This window comes from Cyprinus carpio, chromosome A1, assembly GCF_018340385.1.
Source record: "Cyprinus carpio isolate SPL01 chromosome A1, ASM1834038v1, whole genome shotgun sequence".
Classification (NCBI taxonomy): Eukaryota; Metazoa; Chordata; class Actinopteri; order Cypriniformes; family Cyprinidae; genus Cyprinus; species Cyprinus carpio.
In genome coordinates, this window is record NC_056572.1 from 27,813,393 (window position 1) to 27,840,654 (window position 27,262).

Consider the following 27,262-nt stretch of genomic DNA (forward strand, 5'->3'; position numbering starts at 1 on the left):
AAACTAGTGAATCCATTAGAATTGCTAGAAGACAGAATCGCGATTCATATATGAATAGATTTTTATGTGCACCTTTAGTTTTCTCTTCCACTTTGACATTTTTTAAGACCGGGGACAGTCTTGCACACTTACTTCCTGTTTTGTGTACGTGCTCTCAAGGGGCCAAGACCACAAGTGTGGGTATTTGGACAGGCCAACAGTTTACAAAGAGAAAAATCCACCCAAAGAAACTCAGAACCCTTACGAAAAGTCACCACGGTTTTACTACAAAAAAAAAAAAAAAACCTGGTTTCTGTCATCAAACCATGGGAACCAACAAATGTACTGCTGTTTTGCTACACAAACTATAGTTTAACCATGGTATTTGTAGTAAATCTGTGCTTATACAAATGGTAATCAATACGTCAAACAAACATGGTTACTACACTTTTACTGTAGTAAAACCATGGTTAATTTTCATAAGGGAAGGGTATAACCAGAACTTAATCTGCTTGACCTACTTTCCTAAAACTAGTCCCACAAACTGAAAGAACATTACACAGCTTACATTTTGTACAGACAAATTTATATTAGTGGTGAAATGAACACAAATTTAAGTCACTTTTCTGAAATGTCTTGTCCTGTACATAGCTCTAAATGCATAACTAAAATGATCACTTGTGTTTGCAAACTGAGGAAACATAAATTATTTAAGACATATATTTGACACTGATGATATTGAATCATGTGCCTTTCCAGAGGCTGAGAAACAACAGTTATGGGAGATTATCAAGGATGAATTGCAGGAGATCCTGAAGAAGTACTCCTTAGACTTCTCAAAAGAACAAATGAAGGTAAACAAACTACTCATGTAACAATTCTGCCCCTTCACTTCCATGAAGAAACACACACAATTTAGCAGCACTGATGATAAGCTATGTAGTAAATGTAGATTGTAATTCTTTACCATCTAACTGAAATGTAAAGTCTTGTTTTTCATAAACGTATGATGAATGTACTATTCACTTTTGTTTGTGAAAAAAGACAATTAATTGAGAAAACGCTGAAATGTGTGCTTGTTTATTTTTGCTCCACCGACAAAACAAAACTCAACAAACAATCTAATACCCAAATGAACTAATGAATCACTGCTTGAAAAGAACCAGTTGAGTGACTGATTCAATGATTCATTCATAAAGACAGTCATGTCATGTAGCTCACCCAAGATGGTGGCGCATGCACAAGGAGCGGCTTCACTCTCTCCCGTAAGAATGGTGTTTTTGTGTTTTTGGCGTGAGAGGAAACAGAAGAAGAGGGGTAAGCATGGAGGTATCCGGGCTAGGCTAACTGCTAATCCACACAAGCCAGCTATCCCCACCATCGTACTAGCTAACGGACGCTCTTTGGACAATAAACTGGACTACATCCGACTACTACGCTCAACTCAGAGGACTGTAAGAGACTGTTGTGTTTTTGTGTTCACGGAAACATGGCTCATCAACAGTGTTCCAGACTGCGTTTTTTAGCTCGATCACCTGACATGCTATCGAGCGGACAGATTTTTCGTCATGGGTGGTAAGTCATACGGCGGCGGGCTTTGTGTTTACATCAATGATGCGTGGTGCCGCGATGCTGTTGTGGTCTGCAAACACTGCTCACCCCTGGTGGAGTTTATGATTATTAAGTGCCGGCCATTCTATTTACCGAGGGAAGACATCCCTCCCAGCTCCAACAACAATAACAGGAGTAAGGCACTGAATGAACTGTATCAGCACATCAGTGAGCAGCAGACAACCCACCCTGATGCTTTTCTCATCTTGGGTGGGGATTTCAACCACGCAGACTTAAAGAGTGTGTTCCCAAAAATACACCAACACATAAACTTTCCCACACGGGGTAACAACACTCTGGACTTTGTTTACACCACCCAGAAAGCAGCTTACAAAGCCCTACCCCTCCCCCAACTCGGTGCCTCAGACCACATTACTCTCATGCTAATGCCTGCATACAGACTGCTCGTTAAAGTCGCCAGATCAGTTCACAAACAGATACAAGTATGGCCTGAAGAGTCATCAGAGGCTCTTCAAGCCTTTTTTGACACCACTAACTGGAATATGTTTAAGCAGGCTGTCACATACAGTAACTCCACAGACTTCCAAGAGTACTCAGAGACTGTCACTGCCTACGTCACCAAGTGTATTGATGATGTAACAGTCACAAAGACCATCACTGTCCGGGCCAACCAGAAGCCGTGGATGACAGGGGAGGTCTTCAGACTCTTGAAGACGTGGAACGCTGCCTTCAGAGCTGGAGATGAGGTGGGCCTGAGGACAGCTAGGGCCAACCTATCACGCAGCTTCAGAGAGGCTAAGAGACAGTACTCCAGGAGGATAGCCCATTGTTTCAGCGACAGCAGAGACACTTGGAGCCTGTGGCAGGGGATACAGACCATTAAGGACTACAAGCCCCCACCTGTGACAGCACCATCTCCCTGCTGAACGAGCTGAATGCCTTCTTCGCTCGCTTTGAGGCACAAAACAGCACCACTGCACAGAAAACTCCACCTCCTCCCGGTGACCAGGTGATGACATTGTCCCCAGACAGCGAGAGGAGATCCCTCAGCAGGATCAATGACAAAGCTCCTGGTCCTGACAACATTCCTAAGCGTGTACTGAGAGACTGTTCAGTGGAACTCACTGATGTCTTCACAGACATTTTCAACATCTTGCTTAGTCAGGCTATTGTCCCCACATGCTTCAAAGCTACCACCATCATTCCAGTCCAGAAGAAGCCGTCTCCATCTGCTACAACAACTACCGTCCAGTTGCACTTACCCCTATTCTCATGAAGTGCTTTGAAACGCTAATCAGGCACCACATCAAGGCTGCCCCCTCCCCTCCCTGGACCCCTTTCAGTTTGCATATCGGTCCTACCACTCGACCGATGATGCCATCACCACTACCCTTCACTCAGCACTCACACATCTGGACAAAAAAATACTCATACGTCAGAATGCTGTTCATAGACTTCAGTTGAGCATTCAACACAATCATCCCTCAACAGCTTATTCACAAACTGGTCCAGCTGGAGATCAATACTTCGCTGTGCAACTGGCTGTTGGACGGGTCGGCAGCAACACATCCAGCACCATCACACTGAACACTGGGGCCCCTCAAGGATGTGTGCTGAGCCCCCTCCTCTTCACTCTGCTGACCCATGACTGCACACCGTCACATAACTCTAACCTCTTTTAAGTTTGTGGATGACACGACTGTGGTGGGTCTCATTGCAACAGAGATGAGACAAACTACAGAAGCGAGGTGAGCCGCCTGGCCAGGTGGTGCAGTGACAACAATCTCTCTCTAAATGTTGAGAAGATGAAGGAGATTGTTGTTGACTTCAGGAGAGTGCACACTCAGCATGCTCCTCTGACCATCAACAGTGCGACTGTGGAGAAAGTGAGCAGCACCAAGTTCCTGGGTGTGCACATCACAGAGGACCTCTCCTGGACCAACAACACAGCAGCACTGGCCAAGAAAGTACAGCACCTTCTCTATTTCCACAAACTGAGAAGAGCCAGAGCCCCGGCCCCCATCATGTGCACCTTCTACAGAGGCACCATCAAAAGCATTCTGACAAACTGCATCACTGTGTGGTATGGCGCCTGCAATGCGTCCTGCCGCAAGTCACTTCAACGCATAGTGAGAGCAGCTGAGAAGATCGATGGTGTCTCCCTCCCCTCCCTCCATGACATTTATGGACCCCGTCTCACCCGTAAAGCCCTCTGCATTGCAGGTGATCCCACCCTCCCGTCACACAGCTTCTTCAGTCTGCTGCCATCAGCTAGGAGACTGCAGAGTCTCCAGGCCAGGACCAGCAGACTGAAGGACAGATTCATTCATCAGGCTGTCGGGAAGCTGAACTCCCTTCCGACCTTGCCCCCCACCCCTCCCCTCCCCTCAATGACATGGATTTGAACATGATGAGTTCTGAATTACATTGCATATTGTTTTGTATTTTGTAGATCTTCAACGACCCCATTCATGGTCACATTGAGCTGCACCCGCTGCTGGTGAAGATCACAGATACTCCTCAGTTTCAGAGACTGAGACACATCAAACAGCTAGGAGGAACATATCTGGTGTATCCGGGTGCTTCCCACAATCGCTTTGAACACTCACTTGGGTGAGAAATTATTATATTCAAAGCTGACATTTTAGTAGGCTATTTAAGTAATATTTTAATAATTTGGTAACACATTCATGGTTCTCTGTTGTTGGTTAATGATCATAATAAAATAAAAACTAATAAAATATTTAATATTTTAATTAGATTCCATGTTTTTGATCTTGAAGTAAACAGTAAAGGTATGTTGTGTGTGTGTGTGTTAGTGTGGCGTATTTAGCAGGACGCCTGGTGAAGATTCTTCATGACAATCAACCAGAGCTCAAAATCACCAAACAGGATTTCCTGTGTGTTCAGATCGCTGGTCTGTGTCATGACTTGGGTGAGGAGCACTAAAGCTTATGGAAAAATCCTTTAGCAACTTTTCTTCACATAAAAATAAATATATATATTTATCTGTAAAACATCTTTAAAGGATACATAACATACACAGTTTCACCTAATCTCATGTTAATCTTGAGTACCTATAGAGAAGTACTGCATCCTTCATATCTCCAAAAAGTCTTTAGTTTTATCATATTTATAAAAGAAAAATACAGCTTTCCAATTCTCTCTGGAAAAAGCCGAGCTCCTGGAGGCGTGCTGTGGGCGGAGCTATAATACTGATGTTTTGTGTTGTTTACATTAACATATATTCACTTATGTGTTGATTTCCAACAAAAGACGGAAATCTGATGCAGTTGTACTTACATGAATGGGGTCTTTTATCACTGGGACCGCTCCATGTTTTAATAGCAAACGATGTGCAAATCCAGCTTCGACCTAGGCCTTGTTTATAAAACATTCGCCACTGAAATGACGATAATACACAAATGCACTTATCACACTCCGTTGCTGCCCTGGAAAAACAAACTGCATCCACTGTTCGTGTAACGCTGGGTTCTTTGGGAAGCTGAACACAGTAAACTTTCCCTCACATCCAAAAACACACTTATTTGGAGACATTCTTGAACAAATCCTATGTAGCGCTACCGAGGGGCTCATATAAGGAGTTCCACCACGCGGTCTCGCGGTCTCCTCTGGTCGACGTGTGCGTGGGCGCACTTTTCCGAGAGAAATGCTCATATAAGGAGTTCCACCATTGTCTACATCATTAAATCCAAAATCAAAAAAAAAAAAAACTGAAACTTGTACCAACCTGGAAGTAAGATTTTCAGCACAGAAATTCTCCGCCGTTCGTCCAAATTATTTTTTAAAACTTTGGCCATGTTTAACATGAGAATCCATCTCTTTAACACTGTGAACAACTCTGAATACATGAAACACCATTGTAGCCCACCTTTAACCCTCTGGAGTCGATTAACGCGTATACGCGTTTTGGGGTATTTTCTCCTGAGACTTACCCCGAAAGAACTTAAATTACACTTTAAATCAGTTTTGATCGTACAGAGAAGAGCAATAACATCAATCGAATCTGTAAAAACCTGGTCTACTTTTTTTTGTATACAGACATAATACTCACAACAAACTTTGTGCACTTATAAAAGAAAGATAACAAACCGATTTCCCTTCAGGGAGTGCTGTCTGCAGCCTTTGTCTGCGCTGATCTTCAGTTACAAATGCGTCATTAAAATGAACTGTAACTCAGTGAATACTCAGCACTCTATATCTTATGCGTCAGAGAGAAACCTGGCGAAGAGACATGAGAGAGATATCTATAGAAAGCCTGACATGTCTACTTTTTCAACTAAACGAGTGCTGCTGAAAACAAATATTCTGTGATAAAGTAATCCATATGTGAAAACAACCAGATGTCCGTTTTAAGTCACAGTCTTCCTTCTTGCATTATCTTCTAATTGCGACCACGCCTCCGCGCCGAGCGCGGCCTTCCCTGAGATTCAAATGTTTCACTGAAAGCGCGCGCGGCTTGTGATAATACGCCCCACAACAGAAGACAACGCAGCGAGATTGGTTTCTTCAGTTTTTTTTATTTTACTGTTTGCTTTGCGATGAGGAGGAATAAGACATAATTCACCTTTACCACAAAAGATGTGATGTGGTTGATTTATCACCATCCTTTGTTCAAGGGCCCCATGGATTTGAGATTGGAGGATTACCGCGTAACACATGTACAAGCAAGATTTCCTCAGAAAAAAGAAAAGGGGTTTGAAGCACTTTATTCAGCAGAGATCAGTTCTTCTGCTTCATTAAAGAGAGTCGGTAACGCAATGAATACTGCAGAAGAGACCTATTTAAGTCTCTTTTTGATTTGAGTTCCAGTTAAACTTTATATTATCTACTAATGTACCCCTGATAACCCCGATAGTTTTCACATAACGTGTAAACATGTTTACTAGTTAGACTTTTTCCTCTGATCTTCAGTTACAAATGCGTCATTAAGACTTTTTCCAAACTATAATTCCTGACTAAATTGTATAATCAAGTGAAAATGCGACCACGCCCCCGCGCCGCTGGCGCTATGAAGTTTCCTCAATAACAATATACACTACTATACCATTCCTGAAAGCTTGATGTAACATAATATAAATGTAACAATAATGTAAGACTGTAACAAATGTAACAATCATTGCTGTTTCTTTCAATTTATCCCCCCCTAAAAAACCTAAAAAAAAATATTAACTGTAACTCAGCTCTTTTATCAACATTAATAATAATAATAATAATAATAATAATAATAATACTAATAATAAATATGATAATAATAACAATAAATGTTTTTTTAGTAGAAAATAAGATTGTTAAAAGGATTTCTGAAGGATTGTGTGACTGAGTAATGATGCAAAAAATTAAGTTTGAAAGTCAGCTTTGATTGTTCCTAATAAACTGTTTAACTGCACTCACAAGTGAATATTAAATTATGTTGTGGGATAATTACATATATCTAAATAAACTACAAACATAAAATTATATACATTTATTTTGTCCTCACATTCTTTCTTGTAACTCATCCCTCTCAGTGACACAGCTGACTGAATGGCTCATTATGCAGCCCATTATGCAGGCCTTTGTCTTCTCAGGTGTGAATTCATGATAGTTGACGCCTACTCGCATATGACTTTTAGCAACAAAAAGTGTCTTAGAAAATTAAATCAATATATTGTTTTCTGTAAGTGAGTAAACAAGATGATTTTCACATCATTTAGAAAAAAAAATTCTTCTAGGCTACAAGCTCCAGTTCTCCAAATTTCCTGGGAACCAATTTTCTATATGTGTTTTATTGCCTTATTCAAGTGATTTAACATTTTTAGTTTTTCACTAACCACGCATAACATTTTTTTTTCTCAAAAAACACAATCATGTACATACATGCTGCTCACATATTATTATAGCCCAGTGTGTGCTGATTACAGTGAGATTAGACTTTAGCCATTTAGATATTTATAAGAAACTGAAAAAAGCACAAATGTCAGGGCATGACAAAACTTCTCCAGGCCCCAAAAATACCCTTAGACTCCAGAGGGTTAAGCAAATTAGTAGGGTCCCTGTTTACAAAAATGTTTTTTGGTGATTGCTAGAATTATTGTATTTTGTGCTTGATATATCTGTTTAATGTTTTAAAGTGAGCCACAAATGGGAAACAGGTTTTTTTGGACAAAAATAGAATCATGTTTTACTTACAGTAGGGGTGGGCCAAAATATCATATCACAATCTTATAACACGCAATTACGATCTACAATCTGAATCACGATATTCAAAATTTTGTACTATTGAGAATATCCAGAGTCAAACAAGCTATAAGACTTAAAACAACAGTGGTTGCATTAAATAATCAGTTGCCAAAATGGTCATTAAAACCTGAGTTAAACTTTAAAAGCAATGCTTTAGATAAATCTTAACTGTATGAATTAAACATACATTGATTCTTATTAAAGCTACTAAAGTTCTTCAGTCAAGAGCAGTGATTGATATTCTCTGTCTTTTGACTTTTGTTTTACAGTAATGACACAGACAGCAGCAGGTATTTGCATTATTTTTAAAGACCAAATACACGATACTGACACATATCCGATTTCCTTCACATAACTGACTGTCTTTATGTAAATACTTGCCAAGACGGCCTTATTTCTATGTATATTGTTGTCCGTGTAATATTTACAACAGGCTTTAGTTTACTTATAACCAGCTGAAAACCCCATTTCTGAAAATATAGAAGGAACCAGCGGCAAATTAAGTATTCTGGGTTCTGATGTCATACTTGCAGGACTCTATATCTTATGCGTCAGAGAAACTTGCACACAGTCACCTTTAGAATTCTGTCTTTGAACTTCCGTTTAGGTGGCGGGGGGGGGGGGGAGGGAGGGTACTCTCCAATGACCAAACACAAGTAAGGAACAGGAACCAATGAATAAACAGAACAGATAACCACATGACAAACCAATGAGAACAAGACCCATGGACTAAAGGAACACATGAGGGCAAGGATGACAGCAAAATGACAAAATAAAAGACATGGAAACATGAACGCAAAACAAAACCCAACGTGACAGATTGGTTCACGTCTGTATTCCTGCACAAACAGATTTCATTTCAGCCCCCCATAAAGGGCTGTGCTGATTTCCTATATAAGTCACACTGGAATACCATATCGCCAGAACCTTTTAACTAAAAACCTCTAAAGCATCACAATCTACGCAATGCTCGTTCCCATTATCTCAGGGAACCACAAATGTTCCCTGTTAATACAAAAAACTTCACATTTAAGTAAGATTTCAACTTAAGCATTATAGGGACCCAAATCAAACCTATATGTGACTAAACAAATCACGCGCTGTGCTATTAGCTCAGAACGGAAGCCGCTCTGTGAGCCAAAAGCTTAGCGGTTCTTGTTCAAGGGCCCCATCATCTGCTGCTTAAAGTGAGGCTCAGATTGTGGATGGAGCCTGACTACACATTGTACAAGCAAGAGATCCACATCTGCCTGACCAAAGGAATGCCATGTCATACTGACTATCTGGCGGTGGAGTCTCCATTTCCCAGGGGTTGGTCCACCATGTGACAGCATGTCAACTCCTACGTTTGAGGAGTCTGGCACGTGAACCGCCCTCACCAAGTGGAGGTTCTTCTGTGCCCAAAGGAGAAGTCGGCTAACCAATTTAGTGCAGAATAGCGTGGTATGATGAGACCTCTTTGGAGGATTTATCAGCAAGTCCTGTTGTCCAAGCGTTTGTGACCAGGACCAGTGATGATCTCTGGAGTTCCAGTTAATGAACTCCTTAAAGTTAGTCATGAACTAACCCTTTTTATTATTTTGTAGTCTTCTCTGAGTGAACCACTTATAATTTTTGTCCTGTTTTAACCCCTCATCAGAACGCTCTGTTTGAATATGTCCTGTTTTAACCCCTCATCAGAACGCTCTGTTTGAATAGGCGTGGCAGATCGTAGACTCAGAAGTAAATACCCACTGCTGGGTTCCTCACTTGGCTAACTGTTGTGTTTTTTTGACAGCCAATATCCTTGATAGATGCACGCTGCTGTGATTTAGGTTAAAAACACATAAATACTCAGTATGTATCAAACAATCTATAATAAGAGATAAAGCAATAGTGAGCATGCAATAAAAACAGTTACTCACACTTGTGTGGTACTACATTACTGTCAGATACACCACAGCATGTCTTTCAGATTCAATCTTTCTGGAAATGCTGAGTAAAATTGTGCTTTGTTTACAAACAAATTCATGGTAAAATGAAGTGAACAAAGGACAGAGTTCTTACTGACGCAGTCTGCAACTTCATTAAAAATAAAGTTCATCCACTCTTTCCTAAGCTGGAATCAGAAGGAAGGTGATGCAAAGACTGTTTTTCCACAGCTTGGCATTGAACAGTGTCTTGTTGTCTTTGGAGCATCTTTATTGTTTGGTTTCTGCGTAGATCTGTGTTTGCCTCTCTCGTTATTTCACTAGTGTGTGAATCAGTGGGAGGGGCTAAACAGGCAGTGATGTAGAAGAATTTAGATTTCTCAGTTAATGTCCCTTTTAAAGGCCAAGATCATGGCCATAATTTTTGCCATATGGATATCACCTTGACATAATCACCATTAATAAATTACTCCTAATTGTAATGTTACCTTCACACTGTCGAAATAAAAGCCAAAAGACAGAAGACAATGAGATCAGTGCTGAAAAGAGGCAGAGATAAATAAGGTCAACTACAAGGACATAAGAAAATATTACCGTCTCTATGATTCGCTTGAAAAGTAGATCGTGGATGTTTTCAAGATCAATCATAATATAACATTTTCAGATCGCTCACCCCTAACTTACAGTGTAAATATGAAAAACAAGAAGATACTACTGGTCTAAAAAATATAACTCTTACTTCTAGTATCATATTAATATTAGTAATATGGGAAGCAAATGCAATTTCGATTCAGGTATCACACATTACAATTAAAGACGTAAAACAAATCAAAATGCTGTATAAATAAATAAATAATTGTTATTTTTATTTTTAGGTCATGGTCCATTTTCTCATGTATTTGATTGTCTGGTTATTCCTGAAGCCAAAATTTCTTACTTGAGTCTTTATTACATTTGGTGTGAAATTTGAAATATACTGAGTCTTTTACTAGTCTTTATTACATGGACATGCAGCTATCATATTTGCATTTGGAAATGCTGTATTCAAGCTGTTTTATGTGTACATCTGGTAAATGTGTCTGAAATATTTTGTTAATGTACAAAGTATGACTTGCAAACCACCTGAGAATTTATTCTTTTTCTTAGGTCTGCCTGATGACATCCCTGAAAAGTGGAAGGTGAGCTTGGGGTCATCAACAATTGTGTTTCATAATGTTTATTAGTATATTTTAAAAATGTGAATACCATTAAGTTTGCAAGGTTTCTGATTCTGGCTGTACATAAAAAATGTAAACAAATTGATGCATTTTGCAATCGTGTCAATTCTTCATTTTACATGGATATGATGTTTGTCAAGGAACTTAATAATATCATAATCATTCCTACAATGACATTCTCATGCACCCAGTGGAGTTCAGTTCAGCAATGAATCTGTACTATATATGTTTATGATTTCATCTGTCTTTGTGTCTTTACTGCAGCATGAGCAGATGTCAATTCAGATGTTCGATGACATTGTGAAGAGTATGAAGGCTGAGAATGAAGACGTGTTGAAAGAATATGGACTGGATGATAAAGACGTCACCTTCATTAAAGAGTTAATCGAAGGGGCAAAAACCTCAGAGGTACAAACTGATACTCCAGGTCAGGGATGAAACTCTGGTCTGACAGGTGGGGTGACCAAAACTTAATTTAATTTATAACATACCATTTTCATATTAAAATGATCAAAATTAAAACAACACAAAGAACAGAATCTTTCAGCATATTATGCAAAGAATTTCATTTGTATATACAAACCCGATTCCAAAAAAGTTGGGACACTGTACAAATTGTGAGTAAAAAAAGGAATGGAATAATTTACAAATCTCATAAACTTATATTTTATTCACAATAGAATATAGATAACATATCAAATGTTGAAAGTGAGACATTTTGAAATGTCATGCCAAATATTGGCTCATTTTTGGATTTCATGAGAGCTACACATTCCAAAAAGTTGGGACAGGTAGAAGAGGCTGGAAAAGTAAAATGTACATATAAGGAACAGCTGGAGGACCAATTCGCAACTTATTAGGTCAATTGGCAACATGATTGGGTATAAAAAGAGCCTCTCAGAGTGGCAGTGTCTCTCAGAAGTCAAGATGGGCAGAGGATCACCAATTCACCCAATGCTGTGGCGAAAAATAGTGGAGCAATATCAAAAAGGAGTTTCTCAGAGAAAAATTGCAAAGAGTTTGAAGTTATCATCATCTACAGTGCATAATATCATCCAAAGAATCAGAGAATCTGGAACAATCTCTGTGCGTAAGGGTCAAGGCCAAAAAAAACATACTGGATGCCCGTGATATTCGGGCCCTTAGACAGCACTAAATCACATACAGGAATGCTACTGTAATGCAAATCACAACATGGGCTCAGGAATATTTCCAGAAAACATTGTCAGTGAACACAATCCACCGTGCCATTCGCCGTTGCAGGCTAAAACTCTATAGGTCAAAAAAGAAGCCATATCTAAACATGATCCAGAAGCGCAGGCATTTTTCTCTGGGCCAAGGCTCATTTAAAATGGACTGTGGAAAAGTGGAAAACTGTTCTGTGGTCAGACGAATCAAAATTTTAAGTTCTTTTTGGAAAACTGGGACGCCATTGTCATCCGACTAAAGAGACAAAGGACAATCCAAGTTGTTATCAGCGCTCAGTTCAGAAGCCTGCATCTCTGATGGTATGGGGTTGCATGAGTGCGTGTGGCATGGGCAGCTTACACATCTGGAAAGGCACCATCAATGCTGAAAGGTATATCCAAGTTCTAGAACAACATATGCTCCCATCCAGACGTCGTCTCTTTCAGGGAAGACCTTTCATTTTTCCAACATGACCAATGCCATACCACATAAATCACAAAACAAAACATCATTACAACATAGAACATGGAACCGAATACTGAAATTCCACCCAACCCATAGAAAACATTTGGCGCATTATAAAGAGGAAGATGCGACAAAGAAGACCTAAGACAGCTGAGCAACTAGAAGCCTATATTAGACAAGAATGGGACAACATTCCTATTCCTAAACTTGAGCAACTTCTCTCCATTTTCTCCCCAGACATTTGCAGACTGTTACAAAAAGAAGAGGGGATGCCACACAGTGGTAAACATGGCCTTGTCCTAATTTTTTTGAGATGTGTTGATGCCATGAAATTTAAAATCAACTTATTTTCCCTTAAAACAATACATTTTCTCAGTTTAAACATTTAATGCGTCATCTATGTTGTATTCTGAATAAAATATTGAAATCTGAAACTTCCACATCATTGCATTCTGTTCTATAACTATTCACAATTTGTACAGTGTCTCCACCCACAAAGTAAATATAAAAAAAATATAAATGTAAAAACAAAAAAAAAAAAAACAAAATTATACAAATACGTAAATTCTTCATAACATTAAATATGCCCGGATTCGCAAAGCGAAAAAAACAAAGGTAGGAGAAAAAAAATAACATTTTTAGAAAAAAAATATAATAATGTTTTAATCCCGTAGTAGAGCGGGAAAAAAAAGTTTTGAAGACGAGAGAAAAAAAAAAACGTTTTAGGAGAGAGGAAAGTCTTCGGACTTCGGGTCAGAAGGATCTCACCAGAGGTGGACTTTCAAGTCAAAAGCAAGTCTTCAAAGTCATATCCCAGGTCCTCAAAGAGTTAAAGTTAATGAGATAATTATGTGACTAATTAAATGATGATTGTGCATTGGTGATGATCACCTGCTGTTTATTGAGAATTACAGAGGATCAGATGTTATGTTTTATGGTTAAAATGGGATGATGCCACCATCATGGAGATCAGGTGTTTGATTTTTAGTTTGTACTCCTTGACTTGTTGCTAGATCTCTCTCTGTAGGTTTGTATGTGGTGTTGTAGAGAAGAGAGTTCAGTGATATACAATGAATGTAAAGTCACAATGAGCTGGTGTGGTTTAGTGATGGGATTTATGGCTCTTTGAGGGGATCCGGATCTTTGCGATCTGTTCCTTTCAAAGAGCCATTCAAAAGAACGGCTCTTTCTTTTTTAAATATTTAGTCAAGTTTTAAGAAGCCAGCTTGGGGGCATCTCAGTTTATCCTGGAAATAATCACTGGGAGGAATGATGAGGTGAGATGTGTAGTCAAATAATTAAAACTCAGATATCACACACCAATATCTTTTGAATTTGAATTATTCTGAAATATTGATTATTAACCGTCATTTGTCATGTGTGGGACATATTTCCATAGGGTTGCACAAATCCCTCTGCTTAGACAGTGACATCACTATTTTGGATTTACCTTTAGTACAAGTGTGTGTGTGTGTGTGTGTGTGTGTTGAGTGTGTGTAAAGCTACGTTGACTTATGTTATTCATACAATACCTACCCATTTTCAGATGTGTCACGTGTGTGGGCTTCTTGCCATTTCTAAGTCCGAACGACCCGCTATTACTGACGTTGGCACTGAGACAGAGAGGCATTCGCATGTGTTTTTTATTTTTTTTTTTTTTTTTTTAACTGGAGTAAGCATGTGACGGCAGCGTGCACACGTCATGGCTCCGCTCCTACCCAATGACAGAGGCACGCAGGTTTTTTTTTTTCCACTGGAGTACTCACGTGAAGGATGCGTGCACACTAAATAACTAATCATCACGCACTTTATAAAGGGTTGGGCCTGCGCTGGGTGCGCCCCTCCCCTATAACTGTTCTGTCCTCGCGGAGGAGCTCATTTGTGTGTCATCTGTGTGAAACACGCATAGGAAAAAAGAACGACAGAAAGAACGGCTCCCCCTCCAGCCGCGACTCGGCTCCCATCGTTCATGTTTATGAGCCGTTCAAAAGAATCGGTTCGTTTGCAAACGTCACAACTCTAGTGTGGTTATATTCAAAGTAATGTTTTTTTTTTTTTTTCAATAAGTTTAGGTTAAGAACTATCATCTAATATTTACAGAGAACGTATTTTAAATCTGTGTAGCACATACAGAAATTTGAACTCCAGTGCTTTTAGACACACAGATATCAAGAACAAGCATATGAATCTCTACAATGGTGACAATCAACAAAATGCTTCATAATGCAATACATAAAAAAACTCCCCATAAGTGCACTGCAGTTGAATAATTATTTGTCACCACTGTTGAGGATCATATGATAAATGTTCATGGCTAAATGCCTAATCCTAAACACTTTTTGGGTTTTTTTTTTTCTTAATATTGAAGCATTATGGTGGCATTTGCGTATTGAGATTCATTGCTTTTTTTAGAATAATCAAGATCATACAGTCATCAAAAATACAAGACACCTGCTAGGTTAAGATTTGTTTCAGCATTGTACAAATGTTTGCTATGAAACAGTAATGCATTTGCTTAGCAGCAAATTTATCAAAACTGTTAAAAGGCTCAAGAGCCCAACTGAAGCAAATACTGAGTTTTTATTTTCTTCTTCCAATTGATTTCATCCAAGGCTGTGCTTAAAGTCAGTTGTAGTATTTCTGTGGTTTCTCCTTTTCAGTGATGTTTGATTATTAAACAGTAGGGTGTTCATCACTAATGCACAATCATCACTTAATTAATCACTTAAGTATCTCCTTAACTTTAACCCTTTGAGGACTTGAGATATGACTTGAAGACTTGCTTGTTACTTGAAAGCACCACCTCATCACACCACAACACACCACAATATTTTTTTCCCCCCCCACGTTGATTTATTATTATTATATATATTTTTTATGTTGCAGTTCAGAGCTTCCGTGTTACGGATAACAACATGTGTAAAAAGAACAATACACAAATTGTATGTATATATACATTTATTCCTATTCAGAATTTTACTTGCCTTGACAAAATTTCCATTGGCCAGTTGTTCTCATTGATTTTTACCCAAGCAACATTAATGTTACATCAGGACAAGTAAAAAGTCAATAATAAAATAAGATCAAATGAACAAATTACGAGAAACAGTACAATACAGCAGAACAAAGAAACAAATAAAATAAACAGGGCTTGAAGTTTTTTAGGTAGGCCTGCACTGTAAAAAGCAGAGGTGGAGAGTCCAGGGGTCAGAAAGTAAAAGTCCTGCCATATGTTTATTCCACCCATGAACTCAGCAGCTGATTTCACCAGAGGAGGAACCAAGTTAGTCCTTTCAAGTCACAAGCAAGTCTTCAAGTCATATTTCAAGTCCTCAAAGAGTTAAAGTTAATGAGATAATTAAGTGACTGATTAAATGATGATTTGTGCATTAGTGATGAACACCTGTTGTTGTTGTAAATTACAGAGGATCAGATGTTAATGTTTTATTGGTTAAATGATGCCACCATCATGGAGATCAGTGTTTGATTTAGTTGTGCTCTTGACCCTTGACTTGTTTCTCTGTAGTTCTATATGTGGGGTTGTAGAGAAAAGAGATCAGTGATATGCATTAAACAGATAGTCACAATGAGGCTGGTGTGTGTCATATTCAAAATAGTGTTTGTTTTTTCATAAGTTTAGATTTTGAATAATCATCCCAGTGAAACTACAGCATGCAAAAAAAAGTACTGCTTATAATATTTACAGAGAATAATTTTAAATCTGTGTAACACATACAGAAATTTGAGCTCCAGTGCTTTTTAGACACACACAAATATCAAGAACCAGCATATGAATCTCTACTATGGTGAAAATCAACAAAATGCTCTCATGTTGCTTACATGAAAAACTCCCCATAATGCACTGCAGTATGAATAATTATTTGTCACCACTGTTGAGGATCATATGATAAATGTTAATGGCTAAATGCCTAATCCTAAACAAGTTTTTTTTTTTTCTCTCTTGATATTGAAGTATTATGGGTGGCAAGTATAATGAGAATATCACTCTTTTTTTAAATGAACAATTAAAGAAATTCAAATCAAGATCATACAGTCATCAAAAGCATAAGTTACCTGCTAGTTCAAGATTTGCTTCAGCATTGCACAAACGTTTGCTATGAAACAGTAAAGAGTGCACTTCTGAGAACAAATTTTTCAAAAAAAAAACTGTTAAAAAGGCTCAAGAGGTCCAACTGAAGCAAATACTGACCACAATTATGGTGGCAAAGTTTTTTTTTTTTCCTTTTCAATTGATTTCATCCAAGGCTGTGCTTAAAGTCAGTTGTAGTTATTATTATTTCTCTTTTCTTCAGTGATGTTGCATTGTTAACAGCAGGTGTTCATCACAATGCACACTCTTCATTTAATTAGTCACTTAATTATTCATTAACTTTAACTCTTTGGGACCGGATTTAACATTGAGACTCGTTGTGTGACTTGGAAGGAATTGACTTGATTCCTCCTCTGGTGAAATCAGGACCTGCTGAGTTCATTGGTGGAATAAACATATGGCAGGACTTTTACTTTCTGACCCCTGGACTATCCACCTCTGGTAAAAAGTGATTCTCTATATTTACTCAATAAAATTGTGTCAACAGATTACAAGCAATATGATTAATTAAATTTAACACAATAGAATTAGTTAGAATTAACCATTCAAAATGATAACATGTAGAATAACATGAAAAAATTAAGTAAAATTTACACAAAAATATTGATTTCATTGGATGAAAAACAAACAAACAAAAAAAAAAAAAAAAAAAAAAACACTATGCTAAGAAAGATTATGTTTTATGCATGCCAGGCAGCCAGTATTTGGTGATCATGAAACACCCTTCGAAAATATTATATGCATGACACATGACATTCACCTTTTTACAAATTCACATTTTGTTGCTTACATAGATATGATACAGGCATCATGTTCAAAAGTTTGTGTCTTAAGGCCCCCAAAACAGAGTTATTGAAGAAACCTAAAGTTCATGAACAGAATCACTGAAGGAAAAAGGGTAAATTATTGGTTACCATTATAGTGGTCAGTGTTTGCTTTAGTTGTGCTCTTGACCCTTAATATTTTGAAGAGATTTTTTTTTTTGGTTGTTGTAGTTGTGATACAGCAGCTAGATAAGCCAAGAAGGAAATGGTGTTAACTGTTTTGACATGATCATTTGCTCTGGGTTTCTGACTTAGGTGTGTCTTTCAGCAAAATCAGAGAAATTCTTAGAAGCACTACTCCTTAAAACCTTGTTAAAAAAAGAAACTAACCTTTCATTTAGGCACATGGACATCAAGAATCAGCCTGAGAACCTCAACAAGGGTGACCATCAAAATGCATGTTGCACTGCATTCTGGTTGCCACCAATCAAAACTCATTTGTGGCTCCCATCATGCTTTTTCGGCATGAATAAATTATGAGCAACAATTGTTTAGTAGCTTGTTTTGTGATGCTTTACAGTTCATCTGTTTATCTGAATATGCTGTTTGTCACCCGGTTCTTGAGATTCATACGCTGATTCTTGATGTCACTGTGTGCCAAAAGAAGGTTCCCCTCCACTTTTTTTAATCAGAATTTAATCTTAAACCCTTGATTATACTGAAAATTCCAGGTCTTTCATTGTTTAATTTAACTCAGCCATCAGGCTCTAAAACTAGGTAAAACAAAGATTACGCAAAAGCACAACCAACACCACCTGATCATCTTTTTTTCTTAGCTTGTCTAGCTGTTATAACTGAGTTACAACAGCAATACAAAATGTAATATTAAAACACCAAGGGTCAAGAGCCCAACTAAAGCAAACACTGACCACTATAATGGTAACCAATAATTTACCCTTTTTTTCTTCAGTGATTCTGTTCATGAACTTTAGGTGTCTTCAATAACTCTGTTTTGGGGATCTTAAAACACAACCTTTTGAACATGATACCTGTATCATATCTATGTAAGCAACAAAAATGTGAATTTGTAAAAAGGTTGACGTCATGTGCATGCATATAATGTTTTCGAAGGGTGTTTCATGATCGTCAACTACTGGCCTGGCATGCATAACAGTATTCTTTAGCATAGTGTTTTTTTGTTTGTTTTTTATGTCCAATAAAATCAACAATTATGTGTAAATTTTACTTAATTTTTTCATGTTATTCTACTCTTTTTGAATGGTTAATTCTAATTAATTCTAATGTGTTAAATTTAATTAATAATATTGCTTGTAATCTGCTGACAATTTTAAATTAAATATAGAGTTTAAATTAATATTTAGAGTAAATATAGAGAATCACTTTTTACAGTGGCAGTAGTATTCTGGGATTAAATACTATGTATAAATTGAATATATATTAATCCTTATTAAAGTTAAATAAATTATTCAGCTAAGAGTAGAGCAGGGGTGCCCAACCCTGCTCCTGGCGATCGACTGTCCTGCATTGTTTAGCTTCAACCCTAATCAAACACACCTGCCTTTAATTTTTAAGTGAGCCTGAAGACCTTAATTAGTTGCTTCAGGTGTGTTTGATTAGGGTTGGAGCTGAACTTTGTAGGACAGTCGATCGCCAGGAGCAGGGTTGGCCACCCCTGGAGTAGAGTACTTATTTATATTCTTTTGTTCCTTAATTAATTTCGAACAACAAAGACAGCAGCAGGTATATTTAGCTGCTGTCACTTAAAGGTGGAGTAAGTGATTTCTGGTAGTCAATGTTGATATTTCAAATCACCAAAACAAACACACCCCTACCCCAAAAGGCTCTCACCCCTCTTTTGATAGGCTCCACTCCACACATATGTAAGCAACCCATGCACTGATTATGGTGGAATCTGCTGTATTAAACATATTATCTTACTTTTCAGACATATTTTGGGAGCTTAAGCTTGAAACGGACAGTGGAGCAGGTTTAGATGCTGCAGGCTTATGGGTGTGGAAATGAATGTGTCTATCTTAGCTGAAGGGAACGACAATACGATTGCAGATGAACAAACAAAGGAACATGACTCACAAGCATATTCAAGCAAAAGCCAGCATATATTCGTTCTGTGAAACAAAGCAAAACCAATGTAACTCACCTATCGAGAAGAAACAAAGCAACCTCGGTGTCCGATCACTAGCCTTCCCACTCTTGGAGTTCTCTCCAGCGCTGGAAAGCTGGTCTGAAATTTACATGAGTCCTACTTCCTGCCTTATTGTAAGCTTTCTTTTGTTCCGCAGACGTTTTCCTATTTTGTTTTTTATCTGCCATCTCTATCTTTCTGTCGTCGCTTGGCTCAGCTAATGTCCGTCCTGCACTGAGCACTCTCTCTTCCACATCATGAGTAGACACGCCCCTTACTACTGATTAGTTTGTTTTGGTACTGGGCCCGACTCGGTCTATTCTAAAGCGTTTTTGAAAAAATACATACCCCCACCTTTAAAGACCAAATGCATGAATCTGATACACAACTGTTTAACTCTGCTGCTCCAGGTTAATAAAACAGATTGACTTATAACCTTCAATGGAAAATTAAAGTGAACCAGATATTGCTTGTCTTTTCAGTGGACATATGAAGGCAGAGATGAAGAAAAATCCTTCCTGTATGAGATTGTGGCAAATAAACAGAACGGGATTGATGTAGACAAATGGGACTATTTTGCACGGTAAATATTATTTGGCATTTTGTGAGGATGCTGCTATAATCTAGCATCTATTTTAACTTTTTGAGCCAATCACCTTAGTCATAAATGTCATCTGACTAGTGAGTGTAGAGCTGCATGAAATTTGCAGCGTGACATCAATGAAAAGAACAATCTCAAATCTTCACTAGTGACTATCCTGAGCTGTGAAATATTGTTATGATTTGTATGTACTAGTGATGCAAAGTCCGATTCATTTACGTGCACCAGTTCTTTTCGGACAGTTCCGCTCACCGAACTGGATCAAAAAGACGATTCATTGGTTCCTGACGTAATCAAGCAATGATGTCACTACGCATTACTTTTCTAACCACTCATGGCCATGCTGTATCATTGAACCATTCAAATAAAGTAATGTCTGTTAACACATATTGAAACATTCAAATAAAAAGTTATTTGTGTGAATGCGTATAGCTGATTATTGCCTTTCATTCACTTAAGTTAATGGTGTTAGTGGTCACAGTTTCATTCGCGGATCCTTTATGTCAGATACGACTGACTAGTATTGACTAGCCTCCAACTTAGATAAAATTCCTAAAAGTTTCACATATACGGCACACATTACAGACACTGATGCACAAGCGCAGATATGTTCTACATGTCTAAAGTGAAGAAAGAATAAACTAGTGTTATAAACTCTTTGATTTCACTTAAAATATGATCTGCATGCACAATAAACAGTGCTAAAATTCAGGTTTTTCCATGTTTTAATAAAAATCCAGGACTTTTTTAATAAAACGATTCATAAACATATCTCCAGTAGCCTATGTTTTGTTTGTTATAAAGAAACTTTAAGCATCACGCTAGTTCAAGTCCTTGGTGATACACACACAGTGCAACTCACTCGTCAGAATCCTCTGAAATCCTCTGCAAACTTCAACAGTTGGTAAAACTGGCTCATTCGGTTCTTTTTGAGTCGGACATAATACTTCGGCTGTGCGTCCTGCGTCATCAACCGGGAACTAAAGTTTGATTCTGTTTGATTGTGTGAACCGGCTCAACCAGTTACTTCCTGAGAACCAGCTCAAAAGAGCAATTCGTTCAAGAATCGAACATCACTAGTATGTACTGAAAGCTCAAACTGGACATTGTCTTATTATCTTGTTACAGTAGGTTAGTGTGAAATAAAGGCACCAGATCAAACACAAACCAGAGCCAAACAGACATGAACTCATTTGTGTCTCAATTTAATTTGCATATACTTAATTTTGCAGAGACTGTCATCACCTTGGCATTCGAAACAGTTTTGATCATCAGCGTCTGCTGAAGTTTGCTCGAGTCTGTAAAGTGAACGGGAGAAATCACATCTGCTTCAGAGACAAGGTGCCTGATTCAATCATCACACTATTATTTATAACTAAACAGACCCATATTGCATATATGGCATGTTGAGTCATTTGGCTCAGTGAGACTTCAGTGAGTTTTTATTAAGGTTGAAACAAAACTCTGCACACAGCAAAAAATCCAGAGTGAAATCAACTCCGCTGGGAATACATGTGAGACCATACTCAAGAGTGTGAAAGTGTTAAAGGATCTTAACAAGCAGAATCAACAAAGACAAAAATCAAAACATTTTATGTCACCATTATAGTGGTCAGTGTTTGCTTTAGTTGGGCTCTTGACCCTTATGTTTTTAAAATTAGATTTGGTTTGGCTGTTATAACTCAGTTGTAATAGAGAGGCGAGCATAAATAAAAACCGTCGTTGAGGTTCACAGGTTGATTCTTGATGTTTGCATGTCTAAATGAAAGACTCTTTTGAAAGATTTTTGAGCAAGCAACTTTTATGAAATTCCACAGATTGTATATAAAATGCTGGTAATCCTATGCTGAAGAATCATTCGGCCGCAATAATCAAACAATGAAATCTTAACTCAGTGATTCAGGAAAACCAATATTTTTTGTTTGCCCGTCTGTTTTATAACTCCATTACAACAGCCAAGCAAAATCTGACTTTAAAATATTAAGGGTCAAGAGCCCAACTAAAGCAAACATTGGCCACTATAATGTTAACATTAAAATAGTGATTTTCGTCTTTGTTGATTCTGCTCGTTAACATCAGGTCTCGTCAATAATGGTCAATCATCACTCAATTAATCACTTAATTATCTCATTAACTTTAACTCTGATTCAGTGTTAATTTAACACTCATATTTTAACACTTTCACACTCTTGAGTGTGGTCTCACATGTACTCCCAGCAGAGTTAATTTCACTCTGGATTTTTTGCTGTGCAGGACTGTGGCTCTCCAGGACCGATGTTGGCCACCCCAGGTGTATGTGATAAGATTTTAAACTTAAGATGTTAGCCTATACTTTAGAAGAATATTACAGTGGTGTTAAGAGTTAGGTTTTTTGCTCTGCTAATATAGAGAAAGAATCAACTTTGATGTTGTGCCTTTTGTTTGAGTCCAGCTTATCATACAGTATTTTAAGTGAGGAAAGACCATTACATTCACATAGAAGATTTCTGCTGATGTTATAAGGCAATTTCTTATAAATCTAAAATTGGCAACTGCAGATTAAAATGACTTTCAGTGGCACACCATATTGGCATGTTAACTCAAAGTGATGGTTCACCCAAAAATGATCATTTTGTCATCATACAACTATCCCCCCCCCCCCCCCCTTATTTTTTTATTTAATTTTATTATCATTTTTATTAATAGTAGTACTTTATTTATTCTGTGGGACACAAAAGAAGATATTTTCAAGGGGTTTCAGTTATTTCAGTCCATACAAAGTCAGTGAGGTCAAGACAACACTGGTGCCCACTGACATTCCATGGACAAATAAACACTTTATACTTTTAAATAGCATTTTTTTGTGTGTTCAGCTTAATAATAATAATGTTCAGTGTGAGGACTGGATTGTGGGATATCTGACACACTGATGTCTGTCTGTCTCACAGGAGGCTGATAATGTTTATGACATGTTTCGCACCCGATACACTCTCCATCGGCAGGCCTATCAGCACAAGATCTGCAACATCATCGAAGACATGTGAGTTTCTCTGTTCGTTGTGAAGGGGATATCTGTGCATCTGATTGTACAATATTTAACACTGTGGCTCACCAATTGCAAAAAAACACTAACACTGTAAAACCCGACAAGTAACTTAACTCAAAACACGTTTTAGTAAACAGATATCCTTAAAAACCTGACAAGTTAGGTTTACTCAAACCGTTTGAGGAAACCGATTGCCTTAAACCATTTAAGATTTAAAACTAACACACTGTAAAACCCGACAAGTAACGTAACTCAAACCTTTTGTGTAAACATATATCCTTAAAAACATGACAAGTTGGGTTTACTCAAACCGTTTGAGGAAACCGATTGCCTTAAAACATTTATGTTTTAAAACTAACAGTTATGATTACTCTGAACTTAATTCAGTTGAGTTCACTGAAAGAAGATATACATTGCAATTACATAATTAAGTGATTAAATGAGTGATAATTGAGCATTAGTGATGAACACCTGCTGTTAACAAACAGAATTACTGAAGAAAAGAGAGAAAGGAACTACAACTGACTTCAGACACAGCCTTAGATAAAATAAACTGAAATAAAATACATTAAATCTCTCAAGATCTGATTAAACAACCCCACAAACAGCATCAACCAGCTCCACTTATTAATAACCAGACTGACTTTATTTCTGTCAGACGTCTACAGAAGATCTGATTGAGAATTAACTAAGGTTTAGATGTTGATTTATGTTTTCATTTAAAGTAACCATGTTAGAGATCAGTGTTTGCTATAGTTGTGCTCTTGACCCTTGATTTCTGTCTTAGTTTTTTTTTTTTCGGCTGTTTGTAACCATTTGTTGTAACTCAAAAGCCCAGAGAAAATATCATCAGGTGTTATACACACACTCACACTCTTAGAAGCTGCTTTTATCCAAAGCAACTTACAGTTCATTCAGGTTAGCATTTTTTTTAATCTAACCTGTATATTGATGATGATAATAATTGATTATCTAACTGTTTGGAGTCTAATCTCTGATGAAATAGGTGTTGTGTAATTAGTTCAAGTAGGGGTAACTGCAGCCTGGAGCAATGGGCATGCCAAAAGGTGGGGGGCGTGCCAAAAGGTAATGTGAAAGATGGCTGTAAAAAAAAAAAAAAAAAAAAAAACGGTGGCGAGGCATATACTCTTAATCGCAGATTAAAAAGAAACCATATATTCAACATAATCCAAATGTAATTCTTCCAAGGTAAAAACGGCGTTAATGATATTAAGAATATTATTTTAAATTACTTTTGAAAGTACCTTCAAAACTTCTGCATGGCGCGGCTTACTGACGTCATCGCCGCAAGTTTAGGTCTTGATTTATCAATAATCAAAAACAAATTACAATTATTTTTCGAGAATACAAACGTCTCTTAACACGGTTAGTCGCACTAGCTGTTCTTAAGTTAAAGTCAAAGAGTTGTATTTGTTAACATTAGTTAATGCACTGTGAAGTGAACTAACAAGGAACAAACAATAGAACAACGAACAGCTGTATTTTTTATTAACTAACAAAGTTTAAATAAACACTGTATCAAATGTATTGCTCATAGTTAATGTTAGTTAATAAATCAGTGTCAACAAATGAAACCTTATTGTAAAGTGTTACCCTCGAAAAATGTTTTGCCTGATAGAGAAAAATACATAGTTGACAAAACCACTAAATTATAAAATTTAAAAATTAGTCAGAAGAGTTTAGTAACCTTACGTTAAGTGACATAAGCAAACAGACACAGCTTTATCCACTAAAACATTTATTTAGCTTTCAGTTTCAGTCGCCAATTCAAGTAAAAAAAATAAGATAGATAGATAGATAGATAGATAGATAGATAAACCACTCATTCATTCATTCATTCATTCTGTAGTAGCAGTCCATAGAACAGAATCCAGCAAACTATTTGTCTGAATAGAAAGCTGTGAAGACCCCCTTCTTTCCATGGCTACAGTATCCAGTGGTGTTTCTGTAGATGTATCCACAGCTATCACACCTGCAAGTGTCTGAGAGTGCTAGTGCAAGTCTGCAGCCAGACTCTTCTCCATTATATTATAATATAATTGTACTGCAGACTCTTCACTGAGACAGTAATTTTTGTTACCAAAAGTACATATGATTCCTGTGCATGTTTTCTAAAAGAATGGAATCACAAAAAAGTTGACTGGCACTCATCTATACCACAGGTTATACTAAAATTTGGTTCATGTGCATGTACAACTCCAACATGTTGGATTAACTTCAAAAGAGTGAATGTCCTTCGAGTGCACTTTGGGCAATGGTACAGTTGAGGCATGAGGATCTAATACAAAAGGCGGATCACTCAGAGGAAAGTTACTGGCAGTGCTTGTCTCCATCTTCCACAATGTTGACAATGTGCCTCTGAAGGAAAGTCAATGTCTTTCTCAGGTATGTTGGATATGTAATGTTGAAAGCAAAATACATCCAGAAGGCTGTTAAGAAGGCTTCACCAAGGCTGGTGCACTGACACAAGTCTATTCCATCTTCTGTCAACACACTGAACCCTTCTCCTATGATTACCATTTTCCAGTCAGAATCCATCAGGTGTATGGTAGGAAAGAGTGTAGCGGGGTCCCCCTTCCTTCAAAAAAAATTAAATAAAAAAATAATAATAAATTAAAAAAAAAAAAAAGAAGACACTTTTCAAATTCATCAAATTCTGTTCCATCCTCTTTGGCTCAGACAGTGTAGCTACATACAGTGCAGAACTGCAAAAACTATTAGAAGCTAATGTACAAGGGTCACAATATACAATGCATTTCATGTTCTTGTATACACTATTAAATCTTACATTGGTTTCTAAAACTATTGTTTTAATTTTTTAACAGATGGGCTAAAAGGGTACAGAAGAATAAAATATTGCATGAAAAGATTTGAAACAAGATATTTTACAGTTGATGATTTTACTATACACACTCCAGCAGGTGTCCTTAAGTATGGGTGTTTTTAAGTACATCCTCCACAGACATTCCTTCTGTGCTTTCTCAGCGTCTCCAGGAGAATGTTCGTGCCGTGTGGTCTTTGACAGTCCAGGGGTCTGGAGGTGTTTTCCAATGCTCACTTTGTAGCACATTCACATGGACCTCAACAGACACTGAATCCTCCCCAACACAAGTTTCCTTCACCAGAACAACAGAAACAGATCATGCTTAGACCAGAGGTGGGACTTTCAAGTCACAAGCAAGTCTTCAAGTCATATCCCAAGTCCTCAAAGGGTTAAAGTTAATGAGATAATTAAGTGACTAATTAAATGATGATTGTGCATTAGTGATGGACACCTGCTGTTATTGAATATTACAGAGGATCAGATGTTGATGTTTTATTGGTTAAAATGATGCCACCATCATGGAGATCAGTGTTTGATTTAGTTGTGCTCTTGACCCTTGACTTACTGTGCTAGATCTCTCTCTGTAGCTATGTATGTAGTGTTGTGGAAAAGAGAACAGTGATATACAAAGGACCTATAGTCCACAATGAGCTGGTGTGATTATATTTAAAATAATATTTTTTTGTTTTCATATGTTTAGGTTTTGAATAATCATCCAGGTGAAACTACAGCCAACAAAAAGTACTGCAGTAATATATACAGAGAATTAATTTTAAATCTGTGTAACACATATAGAAATTTTGAACTGCGTGCTTTTTAGACACACACACAGATATCAAGAACCAGCATATGAAATCTCTACAATGGTGACAATCAACAGACTGCTTCATGTTGCAATACATGGAAAAACTCCCATAATGCACTGCAGTATGAATAATTATATTCACCACTGTTGAGGATCATATGATAAATGTTCATGGCTAAATGCCTAATCCTACCGTGTCTTATTTTCTAATAATGAAGCATTATGCTGGCATTTGTGTAATGAGATTTCTCTAAATAATAAAAAAAAAATCAAAAAAAATAAAACAAAATCACAAAAACAACAAAATAACAAATAACCCAAGATTTGTTTCTGCATTGCACAAATGATTGCTGTGAAACATGTGAACAAATAA

The 27,262-nt window shown here is 37.5% G+C and overlaps 1 protein-coding gene across 1 annotated transcript in view; it reads left to right on the top strand.

Annotated features, from left to right (window-relative positions):
- LOC122145429 (deoxynucleoside triphosphate triphosphohydrolase SAMHD1-like) overlaps window positions 1-27,262 on the top strand; it is a 50,431-nt gene that overhangs the window by 16,822 nt on the left and 6,347 nt on the right. The window contains exons 3-11 of the mRNA XM_042759225.1: window positions 739-833; window positions 4,004-4,164; window positions 4,371-4,486; window positions 10,580-10,646; window positions 10,849-10,882; window positions 11,186-11,329; window positions 20,096-20,196; window positions 21,447-21,555; window positions 23,142-23,233. Coding sequence (XP_042615159.1) covers window positions 739-833; window positions 4,004-4,164; window positions 4,371-4,486; window positions 10,580-10,646; window positions 10,849-10,882; window positions 11,186-11,329; window positions 20,096-20,196; window positions 21,447-21,555; window positions 23,142-23,233 — 919 coding nt within the window. The remainder of the gene's footprint in view (window positions 1-738; window positions 834-4,003; window positions 4,165-4,370; window positions 4,487-10,579; window positions 10,647-10,848; window positions 10,883-11,185; window positions 11,330-20,095; window positions 20,197-21,446; window positions 21,556-23,141; window positions 23,234-27,262) is intronic.